This window comes from Nomascus leucogenys, chromosome 3 (assembly GCF_006542625.1).
Source record: "Nomascus leucogenys isolate Asia chromosome 3, Asia_NLE_v1, whole genome shotgun sequence".
Classification (NCBI taxonomy): domain Eukaryota; kingdom Metazoa; phylum Chordata; class Mammalia; order Primates; family Hylobatidae; genus Nomascus; species Nomascus leucogenys.
Genome location: NC_044383.1, coordinates 59599481 through 59613503, shown reverse-complemented (window position 1 = coordinate 59613503; position 14023 = coordinate 59599481). Strand labels below are relative to the sequence as shown.

At 38.8% G+C, this 14023-nt stretch overlaps 1 protein-coding gene and 1 long non-coding RNA gene across 13 annotated transcripts in view; one reads left to right on the top strand and one right to left on the bottom strand.

The window, feature by feature from the left end:
- Positions 1-1459: 1459 nt before the first annotated feature.
- LOC101175911 lies at positions 1460-1866 on the bottom strand. The gene is made up of 2 exons (XR_004029308.1): positions 1792-1866; positions 1460-1693 (listed from the first exon to the last, which is right to left on the bottom strand). It is a non-coding gene; the product is annotated as an uncharacterized LOC101175911 (long non-coding RNA).
- A 168-nt stretch (positions 1867-2034) lies between these two features.
- The window catches only part of FAM135A (family with sequence similarity 135 member A), a 151844-nt gene continuing 139855 nt past the window's right edge, over positions 2035-14023 (top strand). For 9 of the 12 annotated variants that reach the window (XM_030809402.1, XM_003271093.2, XM_030809394.1 and 6 more), the window contains exons 1-4: positions 2035-2333; positions 3919-4004; positions 11603-11696; positions 13478-13593. In XM_030809402.1, coding sequence (XP_030665262.1) covers positions 13517-13593 — 77 coding nt within the window. In that variant the 5' untranslated portion in view covers positions 2035-2333; positions 3919-4004; positions 11603-11696; positions 13478-13516. The remainder of the gene's footprint in view (positions 2334-3918; positions 4005-11602; positions 11697-13477; positions 13594-14023) is intronic. The other 3 variants (XM_030809400.1, XM_030809395.1, XM_030809393.1) reach the window with 1 other exon arrangement.

Here is a 14023-nt window from a genome sequence, read left to right as displayed (position 1 = left end):
TACATATATAATGGTTGAACTGATTTGACTTTTTTAAAGGCTCACCATGATCCTTGTCAACCTCTCCAGCCTCACATCCCCAAACAGTGGCATAGAAGTCTTAGTTTTAGTTCAGCACAAAGACCAGTTTCTTACTGTACAGCTTCTGTTCAAGCAATCCTTTTCCCTTTACTCCTCCCAACCGCCACCACAAGACATCCCACTTCAACTCTCTGGAATCATTTTCTCCTGGAAGTTTTTCCTGACCCATGACCTCTTCCCAAAGTTGGATTAATGCTTCTTCTGAGCTTCAGTAGCTCCCTGTGCATTTATCTCTGCACTATACACATTACATCATAGGGTAATAATGCAAACACTCCACCCAAGTTCTTTTTCATTCATGTTGGTATCTTCCAAGATTAGCACACTGCCTGGCACATAGCAGATGAGTTAACAATGTGATTTGAATAAAAAGAACATGGAACAGGGAAAGAATCCTGGCACGCTGTGTGTTTTAGGGATGCACGGACGTGGAAATACAAATAATTGGTTGTTTACTATATTCTCCTAAGACATGGCTGGAACTAAAAAAACAGAAAAAGCCTTTCCAATTTTGAGGCTAAAGTTCAAGTCACAAAACAAGCAATAAAAGCCTGTTTAGCAAGGACAGTAAAATGGTATAGGGCTATAAAAGAAGGGACAAATTAGAAATCAGGAAAGCAGGCCATTCATACAAATGCAAATAGATTGGTTCACAGGATAAGGGGACACCCAATCATGTAAAAACTGGTACAAGCCGGGCACAGTGTCTTAGGCCTGTAATCCCAGCACTTTGGAAGGCCAAGGCGGGTGGATCACCTAAGGTCAGGAGTTCGAAACCAGCCTGACCAATATGATGAGACCACGTCTCTACTAACAATACAAAAAGTAGTCGGGCGTGGTGGCGTGCGCCTGTAGTCCCAGCTACTAGGGAGGCTGAGACAGGAGAATTGCTTGAACTCCGGAGGCGGAGGTTGCAGTGAGCCGAGATCACATTACTGCACTCCAGCCTGGGTGACGGAGCAATGCTCTGTCTCACATACACACACACACACACACACACACACACACAACTGGTACAAAGATATATTCAAAACCTGTCCCCTAAATGGCCTAGGTTACATCATCAATACTTTCAAATGAATGCACAAAGCTTTTCCCTTCTAATTCATTCTTATTGTGGTAAAATATACATAACAGAAAATTTGCCATTTTAACCATTTTTAAGTGCACAGTTCAGTAGCATTACATCCATTCATTGTTGTGCAACCAACACCACTATCCATCCTAGATTCATCTTTAACACACGAGTCGCAGCTGAAATTTTCCTTTCATTAACTCAGCTTTAGCAACATACTGAACTTTATGCACCACAAAAGTTTTTGCCAGATAAGGTTCAGAAACAGGGAAGAGTGAAATAAATCAATGATCCTTCGTGGGCTTCTGTTAATGGAATATATTAGCGAAAGGCTTCACTTCACCAGCCCCCTCCCGCCCTTTTTGGCGTCATAAACCGAGAAACAACCAGATCAGCACCCACATCTCCCAAGATGCAAGCACTGGGTCCCGAAAGGCAGCTGTCCTACCCCAGCGCAGATCCCCTGCAGCCTCCTTTCCTACTGCACAATCGACTAGTGCAGGAACCGGGCTGTCTACCCGGGACTGCACGGAGGAGCTAAAGAGAGAAAAGGAGAAACAACATTGTCAGAAAAACGGCTAAAGTTCTCGAACTCTGTGTTTTTGCCCCCTTCTTGCTCCCTACTTTTCAACCACCTCCAAGTTCCATCCCTTAAACCCACAGGCGAGCCCCTTTTCTTGACGGGCGCTCTTTATTGACGCAAACCTCCCATTCTCGCGGGAACTTGGGAACAGGAGCCTGGTAGGGCGGACAAATCTCTCGAAATCTCAGTTGGCGCTGGAGCTGGAAGCGCAGCTGAAGCTCCTGAAGGGCGGGGCACGGAGCTTGAAGGGGCGGGGCCTAGCCTCAGAGAGGGGAGGGAAGAGGCGGGAGGAGGAGGTGAGAGAGGCCGGGGGCGGGGCCGTGCGGCCGGGGACCTGTTGATCGCAGGTATAGCCGGCTGGCCGGGGCTCCCTCGGGACTGGGGCGACTGCGCATGCTCGCTGGCCGCGCTGGGCCAGTAGCCGAGCCGTGGTGACGAACCGGCTCCGCGGTTGCGGTGTTTGCGGTTGCTGTGATGGCGTTGTGAGGGGGCCCGGGGCGGGATGGTGCTGACCCGGTTAGGGCCGTCTTCTTCGAGCTGGACAACGAGCTCCTCCGTCCGACAGGCGGGGGAAGAGGCCGAGCCGGGCGAGAGGTAACCCCCTTACTGTCCCCTCTGGCTCCCCCGGCTCCCGACACCCACGACCCCTCCCTCCGTCCCTCTTTCCCAGGGGCCAGGAAGGAAGCGGCCTCCTCTTCGTCCGCCGTTCGCCCGCCGCGGCCTCTCACCCGACTGCTGGCGGTCGGAGCCTGGCCCCGGCCCCGCTGAAGGTCGGTGGGGACGGCGGTGCGGAGCGCTCTGAGGGAGGCGAGGGGCCGCGGCGCGCTGCTCTCCCGGTGCCCGTGGCCGCCCCTGCCCCTGCGCGCTTCCCTGGACCCGTCTTCCTGAACCTCGCGCCTAGCGTGTTTGTCCTTCACCCCTGCTCCATCTTCGTCGCTCTGTCCCTCCTTTACCCGCTTTCGCGGTTCTGCTTTTTCATCCCGCGCCTCCCACGTGTCTTTTTGCCCAGGTGGTCCCTCTTTGGGAAGCAGCGTATCTCTGTGCTTCCATCCCTAGCCTGGCCCTTCCCTGTCCGGAGCTCCTTACCCTGGCCGACCAGGTTTCTCACTCTTGTTACCTCCATAATTTCTTCCTTGGTTTTATTTTCCTCTCATCCACCTCCTTTCGGTACTTCCTCCTGGTTCCCTTTTTGTTAGTTGCCGATTGTGTTTTGCTTTAGCATCGCTTTGCACTGGAGTTCATTCCATGCCCCATCTTACCTTCGGAAACCCTCACTCCCTTCGCTTTTCTTTGGTACCCTGCTTCATCGCTTTCTGTCTAATGGCCCCTATCCTCACGTCCTTTAACATTCTGCACCCAGTGAGTCTCTAATCTTAATTTTTTCCCCACCAAAACTCTTCCACCCTCCCCCCCATTTGTATAAGTCAAGCCTCTTAACTTCATTCCATTTGTTTTACTTTTTATTAACTCTCTGAAGACTTCTTTGTGACATACCCTTCTAGTCCTTGCTGCTTTCTGCCTAAGCTAGGTATCCACTCAATATTTCTAGTTCATCTTCCAGTTTAATAACATTTCTTCTTTATTTACCGGTTGGTGGAAGTATCATCAAAAGAGTGACAGTAGCAATAAATAGGTTACACTTACTGATTAAAGCTTTAATTTTTAAGAATTATGTTTACCTGACATGCCTGGAAAAGCAACTTGAGGACAGACTTCATGAAACTATAATGGATTAAGACTTGTTAAAGGTTGACCTACAAACATACACTTAAAATTTGGAAATTTTCTTGTCCTCCATTAGGTGTAGCTGTCCAAGAACTAATCTTAAATGAAATTTAACAGAATTTCTTTTATAAAATATATTATTAATTTGTTTTATACATTTGCTATTGCAATTGATTGCATAATTTTCCTGAGAGTCTCTGTTCTCTAATAAATGCATACAATTTCTGCTACCTTTAGAATTAGTGTGCTTATAGGAGACATACGTGAGAAGTATTAAATTTTTTAATTGAGCAAAAGAACTTTCTAAACGGTTTTGTAATTTTTTTCCTCCATTGCATTGTGATCAAGATTTGACTTAAATAAAACTTCTCTTTCCATAAATAATGGTATAGTATCTTATTCTGAAGGCATCTGCTGAAGCAATTATGTTTAGTGAAGTTTGTCTTTATTGTAGGGTTGAAGATCAACTGGATTATGTATTTGGTTCTGGAATCTCAAAGCAGTCCACAAACAAATTCTTCCTTATGTTATCTGTGTCAGGTAGGAATTAAGTTTTCTGTTTCTGTTTTAAGAAGGGAAATACCAAGGCAAAAAAAAAAAGTGTAGTTCCTTATTCAAAGTGATTTAAAGTAAAGCTAGGAGGCTCTGGTGTCATCAAACCACACTTCTTTGAGAAGAACTAGCAATTGTTGTGTATGGTAAGAGGTGATGCACTCATCAGCTTTTAAGACTTTTTAAAAATGATTTTTCAAATGCAAATAGAGAAACTGCTGCTTCTCAAGGAAGCTTGCACTTCCTTCAAAGCCAGGTCTTTTTATTTTTAGGTAAACATTCATTTAAAAAAAGTAAATGCCTACAAATTCTTGCTGGTATTTTTAGTGAGTTGGTTCCTGTGCTCTTATAAATAGGGATTTGTGGTGGACAGCAGGCAGAAGACTAGAATTTCTAGTCAGAAGATATGAGCTCTTATGATGACTGGTGACATTAGTTTGTAGAACCCACTTAACCTGTGTATCTCAGTGTCTCCAGCTGTAAAGTATGGATAATAAAAGTGGCCTCCCAGTAATCTCTCAATAGCAAAGCAAGCCCTAATCATTTAAACATGCTTAGGGCCACCACAGACAAAAATTGCTATATAAATACTTAGTTTTTATCTCTTTAATTTTAGACTATGTAGTAAGAGTATAATTGAGTGCTTAAATCCCAAATCAAACAGATTTCTTTTTTAAATGTCAGACTTCTGTGAAAAGTCTAGTAGAATGCTGGTGAACTGTGGACTAGCACTCTATTAGACTTTTCTAATGTACTAGATAGATGTACCAAATAAAATGACCTGGCTTTGAAGAAGTGCAAGCTTCCTTGAGAAGCAGCAGTTCTAATGTACTGGAATTTTCTAATTAGTACATAACTAATGTGTGAACATTAGTTAATATTCATACACAGTGAAACAGACACTGCAGCATTCAGTTTGTAAAACAGATATTCCTTTTGTTTGCCACGAGTTGACACTGAAAGGAAATGTAAGAGTTACACCTATATCTTTAGTTAATCCTTAATTTTCTGTTTTATATTTTTATTTTGTTTACATTAAATAAAATCTTTATTTTGTTTACATTAAATCCTTGTTGTGAGGGCTGTTTAGGGGATAGAAAAGACAAAGATTTCCTTTGCTTTGATTCTAGGTATTGAGGAAAAAGTGCTTAACATTGAGTTTTTTATATGTACATGTGTGCATTTAAATAAATGGATGGAGATGAGGGCATATAGATTTGAAGTGTTTTTCCATGAGTTGTTTGTCAGAAAGAAGGTTTAGAGATGACTAGGAATAAGGTGGGGTGTGGTGGCTCATGCCTGTAATTCTAGCATTTTGGGAGGCTGAGGCAGGAGGATCTCTTGAGGCCAGGAGTTCAAGACCAGCCTGGGCAACAGAGCGAAACCCTCTCTTAATTAAAAGAAAGAAAGAGGAATAATAAGCAGAATGGTGATGTAGAAGAAATCATTCTTAATGGACTCAATGGTTTTTCAGAAAAGTTACAAAGCATAAGTGATTAGGCAGGTCTAGGTTTTTCAGAAGAAATAAAGTGAAACAACACAGTAGGTTCACATTTTATTTTTAAAGATTGGCAGTTGTTAACAGGTACATACTTGGTTATTGATGATGTGCTAAATTCCATAGTTTATGGAAGTAGTACCGTTTTTCCTTAGAGTGACAAAAGGGAGTGTCTGGAATCTCCAATTTGTTCAACTTCTTTACCCTCTAGCTTAGGAGAAAGAACATCCTCAGGGCATCTGTGGGTTCGTAATTCAGGAGTCAAGGCTGTTTCATGATTTCTGTGAGAGAATCTGATCATTCCCTGTGGTCTCCAGTCCATCTTGAGGGACCTGTGACTCTTAGTTTCGGATGTGCCCATTTCCTCTTTTAGGTTCTGAAGCACTCATGAATTTTGACTATGTACAAGGTAGTTAGCTGTTGTTTTAGGATCACTGTGGATGGTGCAGGAACGTCTCCCACATTTTTCCAGATATCCATGCCTGGACTCTCCTTTGTGGATATTGGATGTAACTCAGCTGATCTGATGGGAGCAAAGATCCCTATAGTCTTAGGAACTTTGTATGGTTTTATGTACTTAGTATTATATTTGAAGGAGTTAACTATACACTCCAGCAGTTAAAGGGATGGCTTGGTATTCCTAGACTATGCTATCCAGTAGAAATATGTGAGATGTATAATTTAAATTTTTCTAATAACCACATTTAAAAAATTAAAAATAAACAAGTAAAATGAATTTTAATAGTAATTTAATCCATATTTTCAAAACATTATTTCAAGATGTGATAAATATTTTAAAAACATATTAATGAGATATTTATGTTCTTTTTTGTACTAAGTCTTTGAAATTCTTTGTATACTTTATACTTACCACAGCATACCTCAGCACACACTACTTTTTTTTTGTTTGTTTTTGGAGAGTCTTGCTGTGCCGCCCAGGCTGGAGTGTGTGGTGCAATCTCAGCTCACTGCAGCCTCAACCTCCTGGGCTCAAGCAGTCCTCCCACCTCAGCTTTCCGAGTAGCTAGGACCACAAGTGTGCACTACCACACCCAGCTAATTTTTGTATTTTATATGGAGACAGGGTTTTGCCATGTTGCCCAGGCTGGTCTCGAACTCCTGAGCTAAAGCAGTCTGCCTGTCTCAGCCTCCCAAAGTGCTGGGATTATAGGTGTGAGCCACCACGCCTGGCCCACACTACTTTTTTTTAGTGTTCTACATTTTTAACAATTAAGGTAAAATGTAATTCCATCAAAATGATAAAGCTATGTTTAATGGAAAAATATTTTACACTGCTTTTATGTTTGGATTTAAATTCAAATTAATTTAAAATTAAATAAAATTTAAAATTCAGTTTTTCAGTCACAGTGGTCACGTTTCACTCATTCAGTGGACACATGTTACAACGGCCACCATGTTGCACAGAGCAACTCTAGAGGACCAAGGATGTCTTTCAGATTAATCAGTAAGTTTGTTTCTTTGAGAGTAAGCTAACTTTCCCCAAGGTATTAATAAGGTAGTTGTCAGATTGTTTACCCTATCAGGTTTGATTGGGAGAGAAATCAAATCCCTTCTTGTCTCTAAGGGCTTTTCACGTAAGTTTCTCACTTAGTTTCAGAGTCATTTCCTGTTTGGGATCCCCCTCTAGCTTTTTTGGATTGGTGTTTGTAGTTTACTTGGCTGGATTCTCTCTTAGTGACCTAGGATATGACCTAGTAAGGAGCCCCATTTGAGTAGACCTCCAGATGATTTCAGTGTTATGCCACTTTGCCAGGGCCAGTAGAACAGAATGAACAATTCAATCTCCAGTAAGTCAGCTGATTCCAATCGTTTCAAAGGCATAGGTTTAAAGTAACAGGTTCCAAACCAGCCAGCAGACTGTGCAGGAGGGTCGTGAAACTCTTAGCTTCTTGTTGGTACAGAGAGTTCCTTGCAATGGAGAATCTGCCATGCATCGTCTGGGTAAAAGGAAAAAAGCTCTTTCTGCAACTTCTTGAGAGGACAGACCTGAGTTTTTTTGGTTCATAAAGTGGCGTTAAGAATCTGTGTAAGCCAGAGATTTTGCACTGTTAGTCCACAGAATGAATTTGCTCTGTTGTTGAATTTTGTTTGAAATACACAGTTTGTTTTGTTTTTATAACTAGTTGGTGGCATCTAAAATTAGGGAGATTTCACCTTTAGGGACAAAAACTTCCAACTACCTCTCGAAAATTTAGAAAACCCTGATAGTGTTATGCCAGCAAGAACTGACTGGAGATAAGTAGCCATTGCTCTCTGTAGCTGGAAAACAAGTAGTTTATAAGAAGAGGATCAGACAGATCCCCTTTGACTCCTTTCAACAGTCCTCTGAAATTTTTTTCCCTTTCTCTCTTTTGCCTGCTCTTCTTTTTCTTTAGTCCTGTCTTTGTATTTTTTCTTCTACCACAAAAATAAAAATATTCCTTCTTTTAGGCAGAGGAGAGGTAGTGGAAAACAGATTTATCAGCATCATTATGTATATATCTGTACATGTATGTTTCTATTTAGGGGATAATCAATACAAAGGGGGTAGATTAAAGGAAATTAGGCAGCAACAACAGAACAAAAAGCACAACAGGATACAAGAGTAGGAGTGGAAGAAACTGCAAACAGGCCTTGAACTTATACTGATAAAGGAATTTTATCACCAAAATTTGTTCATGCATATTTCTGCTTTCAGTATATCAGTGTAATAATGGTTGAGTTTCAATAGGAGACAAGTAATAACAGTTACTATTTATGGAATCTTCAATGCTAATTTATTGTTCCTTAAATATTAAGTTGAGTACTGTGTGCCAGGCAATAGGAATATAGCATTGAACAGAGTAGTCAGAATGTCCTGCCTTCATGGAACTTTCATTTTAGTGAAGGAGAAACATTAAAGACTAATAAGTAAAATATTTAGTATGTTAGGTGGAGATAAGTGCTGAGGAAAAAATAAAGGACTAAATAGATACGGTGTGCCAGGAATAGAGAATTAATATTTTTGATAGTGCAGCCAGAAAAGGCCTAATTGGGAAGCTGGTATTTGAGTCAAGGCCAGAGGGAAGTGAAGGAGTGAGTCATGTGGATATCTGGAGAGAAGAATGTTCCAGGGAACAACAAGTGCAGAGGCCCTGAGGCAGGAATATATTTCATGTGTTCAAAGAGTAAAAAGGAAATAAGTATGATGGGAGTGAGGAGAATTGTAGGAGATGAAGTCAGAGAAGATTCAGATTACATCATATAATTTTATAAGCCATTTTAAGACAGTAAGATTGGAAGCCACAGAGGGTTTGGAACAGAGGAGACAGACAAAAGCTGGTTTTTTGAAAATAGCCTGAAGAGGGGGAATATATTAGTTAGGGTATAGAGTAGGTATAGCTGCTGTAACAAAGAGTTACGAGACATAAAAGTCTGAGCAGCCTAGGTAGGGAAGACATTCAGTAATCCAGAATTTGTCCATTTTTTTGCTTTACTGTTCTTGAGGACTTGATCCTAATCTATGCGATCAAAACTAGGGACACTGTCAAGTTGGTATTCCAGCCTGTAAGAAAAAGGGAAGCAGATGAAGTCCAGAGCAAAGAATTTCCTTTTAAACAAGTGAAGCAGATATTACATGTTTCGCTTCAGTTTACATTCCATGGATAGGATCACTTGACATCAAGGGAGGTTGGGAAATATAGTCTCAGGCTGGGTGACCATTTCGCTAAAAAGAAGGGAAAACAGACGTGACAAGCAGTCTACCACTTTGGCCTTCATCTTACCTATTGGTAGTATTCCTATATTTCTTCTTCAAGGGAGACAACCCATAGTACATCCATTAGTTGCATTAATCCAAGCTCACTGAGAGGCACAGTACTTTCAGATCTGCAAGTCCAGTGATCTATAAACAAATCACAGTTATCTACTCCTCCTCCATCCCTCCCACATATACCCAACATATTATAGTGGATCAGAAACAGGAAAACAGTAATAAAATCTCCCATTTGGGAAAATAAACAATGAGAAAACTCTTTTCATGAGAATGATGAAGATCTCATGCCCTTGCAGTGGGTTAATATCCTTGGTTCTGCTTTCTGGTAAGAATGAATGCCAATATTCATTGCATTAAGATCCCTGTCTTTGCTGTCTGGGTGTTTCTTCCTTACATTAACCTCTATGGCCACATCTGAAGTTGATGTTGAAAGTTTGCCCACTTTGAAGGCTATTCAGTTTTCATAGCCTGCTTCTTGCTACTGCAGGTTTGCCAGCTTGCAAGTTACACAGTCACGAGCTTTTGCACCCTAGCTTATAATTTATTTGACAAATACTATTCCGTCAGAAACATAATAGGATTCTTATACGTTTCTCTCCATTCAGTTCTCTGTGCCAGTAACTACACCAAAGTTATTTTCTGGATGTGATTCTTAAGTCTGCCTTATTTATTTCTGTCTATGCACCCAACATCTTTTGATGGCCTCATTTTAATGAAGCACATCCTTATCCCTCATTTTAATGGTCACTATCTTAAAACTATTTGAAACAAGTGTTGGTGGGATGGCAGAATCCTTAATCTAATCTTAACTGCGGAGCTGGATTCCTTTGTTTTGTCAAGAATTCCTTTGAGCAAGGCACTAAACCTGATATGGGGTATTGGCTGCAAGGCCCCACATTTAAGCGGCCTTGTTTCTTTCCATCTTTGCTCACAAACTAGCCAATTCTTGCTTGATTACACATAGCAAAGAACCACCAACACCTGGTATTGTGGCATTTTTTCATCTACTTTTTCTGGGGCTATGGGCTTTTTATGGGCACTAGTTTTGCAGATTATTGTAGGCAACAGTTTAATCAATTGTTTTATTTCCACATAACAGTGGTTATTAGTATCGTGGTAGTATGTTTTCGTTTTGCCTACTACCTAATTACTAAGCTGGTACCATGTTTTAGGATTTTGTTATAGCAGTATCTTAATTCTGATATTAATTTCTATATTAAGGAAAAGGACAGCTCACTGAGTTAGGTGGTGTGGGTGCTATCTGGACCCAAATCCCAAACCTACATTTTAAGCATTATGCTATTCATATATATATTCTATATATCTAATATATATTTATATATTTATAAAATATATATTACACACACACACACACACACACAGAGTATACCTCTTCCTGAGGGCTAGTTAACTTTTGAGATCAAGAACTTAGCTATACCTCATACTTACTACAATTCCTAGCCTATAGTAGGTGTTCAATAAATGTTTGAATGAACAAATACCCATTTTATACCTGAGTAAGTTAAGGCATAGAGACTTGGCCAAACTTTACTCAGAATCAAAACCAGAACATAATCTAAACCCTGCACATAAGAAACAGGAGAAGCGATCTTCGACATCATTTCCACAAAATGGGGAATATCTTATATAAAGATAGCATTGTGTGATCTTAGAAATAGTTACCATAAAATCTTTTGATATGTTTATTAAAGTTTAAAATAGCAGTTATGGGAGCTGGTAAAGTCTACATCTTTATAATGGAGAGAAGAAAAACTGTGTCAAAGAGTGAACATGGTCTTTATTCCAACATTTTTAGTACTTAAAATAATTATACCAAGGACAAAAGATAGATTTTTTTAAAATTTAAGCAGTATTTGAAATGTGAGGAAAACTATCCATAGCACATTGAAGCAATCATTGTGTCAAAATATTTTAAATAGTTCTTTATACACACATACATACATATATGCATACATACACACACATACATATATACCTACTCAGGGAGTTACTTTAAAATGGTGAGTTCCACCTCTTAAAAATTAATGAGCTTATAATGTTTTGGGTATTCATGAGTGTTCCTACTGAACTAAGAAAGTACTCTATTTGTTATTGTACTTCGAATTATATGTAAGTGAATCTTTAATAGAGATACAATAGTTAATGTTGATATTGAAATTGTGAATTAAAAAAATCTCTAAAACTTATTCATAAGCCTTCGAAGGACATACATCTTTTATATAAATTGAAAATAGTAACAAAACATAGGCTTCCTTAAGATAGACTTTTTTATGTCTACTATTTGGTTTGAGATGTTACTTTTTTTTTTCATAGGGGGAACGGTGTATTTTTAACAACGGGAATCAGTAACTGGAAGTACAAGATTGGTTATTTAATAATGTTAAAAATGAGGCTTTGAAAAGCAGAGGTAAGAATATAACTTTTTTTGCACTTAATTCTTAATAGATTCGAATATTTACCAAATTTCTATGAAGAACTGATTCAAGAATTGGGAAGGGTCTGAGATTTTACCCCACTTGCAAGCTAACAAGTTAGTCTGCCACGGTGCCATGGATGTTGGCAGGACGTGAGAGTCATGGATCAAGGTCAAGGATCGTTTATGCTCATAGCTCTAGCCAGAGTACCAGGTGACACCTGTATGTGAGTAGGTTGTGTTACAGGAGAAGAACCCTGAATTATGGAAACCTGAGTCTTTTAGAATGGACAATAAACCTGCCTGACTTTTTTCCTGGAGGGAGGCTTTATCTGTATTATATAGAACAGTAAACAAATCTGCCCTTTGTTCTAGTATAAGACACTATCTGTGACTTGTAAGATTGTTCATTATACAAACATCCTTGAAAAGATAGTCTGGAACAAAGGCTGTCTATGTCTCTGCTTGTGAGACGTGCAGAAACATGAGAGGTTTGTGAAGAATTGTCTTCCAACACTTTCTTACTCTAAATTGCTTTCTACACTTATCTTTCTTAACAGTCCAAGAAGTTATTTTTAAAATATGTACTGTTGATAAGGATGATTGTTATAACTTTTTTAAATAGTAAAAAAATGGAAACTACTGAAATCACCCAACAATAGGGGATTGTTTAATTATAACATGTTCCCAGTGCCATAGTTAACAATTAATGGCCAGGCGCGGTGGCTCATGCCTGTAATCCCAGCACTTTGGGAGGCTGAGGTGAGCAGATCACTTGAGGCCAGGAGTTCAAGACCAGCCTGGCCAACATGGCGAAACCCTGTCTCTACTAAAAATACAAAAATTAGCTGAGCATGGCAGTGCACACCTATAGTCCCAGCTACTCAGAAGGCTGAGGCAGGAGAATGGCTTAAACCCCGGAGGTGGGGGTTGCAGTGAGCTAAGAGCGCACCACTGCACTCCAGCCTGGGTGACAGAGTGAGACTCTGTCTCAAAAAAAAAAAAAAAAAAAATTAATATTGTAAAACTACATTTATTGACATATATGTTCACTGAATAATTAAGTGAAATAAGCAGATGATAAAATGTACATGTGGTTTGATCCCACTATTAAAAAATTTTACAAATGCACACACATGAAGAACGTACCAAAGTGTGTATTTCAGTGGATGGAATTGTGAATGTTTTCTATTTGTGCTTGTCTATTTTCTTTTCTTCAACTTCTTTGCAATTGAATAATTTAGAATTTGTAATAAAGGAAAAAATGTCTTTCTCTTTTTAAATTTAAAAGTGAAAAGTGATTTAAGAATTTTTTCTTCACTTAAAGAAAAACCTTTCATCGGCTTAACTGGGGATTGAAGAGTGTTAATTCTTTTTTTTTTTTTGACTCTGGAGTTACTTATATGTGCAGTGTAGCACAAGAAGAGAATAATTAAATATCTTCATTGTTTAAAAAAGTTACTATCTATAAGAGATAAAGTTGAGTTTCTTTTAGCAATACGTTGTATTATTTATTATCACATAAATGTCATCAAGGGTAACAAATCTTAGAAAAAGCATTCTGACAGGACAATCTTAAATTATAGTGAGTAGTGCAACTTAGTGTACATTCTGGTCCTATTTAGTTGGGTTAGGTTGTTAAGTACAGTAAAATAATTTGTTTTTATTTTCTGCCTGTGTATCATATTCTAAAATATGTATAAATAATAGTATTTTTATAAGTTGGCATTTTTATTATGCTTCTCATGATTTTTTTTTCCCTTTCCTTAACAAAGGTGCTGTTATCAGAATAGTCTTCTGGGTATAAATTAAAAATGACTGAAGTTCAAGCAATGGTAGAATTCTCTGTGGAGCTAAACAAGTTCTACAATGTGGATTTGTTTCAGAGAGGGTATGTACTTTATTGTGAAAATGATATATTTTGCATAAGATGTACAGTTTAAATTTAAATTTAATTACATATTTTTATTCCAGCATATATAAGGAAAACAATGAACTATATTCAAGTAATTATTTTCTCATATAAATTTTATTTATTAAATAGATATTTTGGGATTATTCACATGAATTTAATGATAATGCTGGATATACTGAACCTGTGTTTATGAATTTGTAGTGAGCCTTGAGAGGACTTTACTGTAAATGTATAAGGTCTAATTTTTGCTCTTTAAAATCTTATAGTATAATGGGAAAAAATAAGACATGCATACAAAGCAACTAAATAGAAATACAAAGCATACATGATGAAGCTTATTTCACTTGGTTTTTCTGTATCAGTGAATATAGTTTTATAATATCATTTTTAATTATTAACTATTACA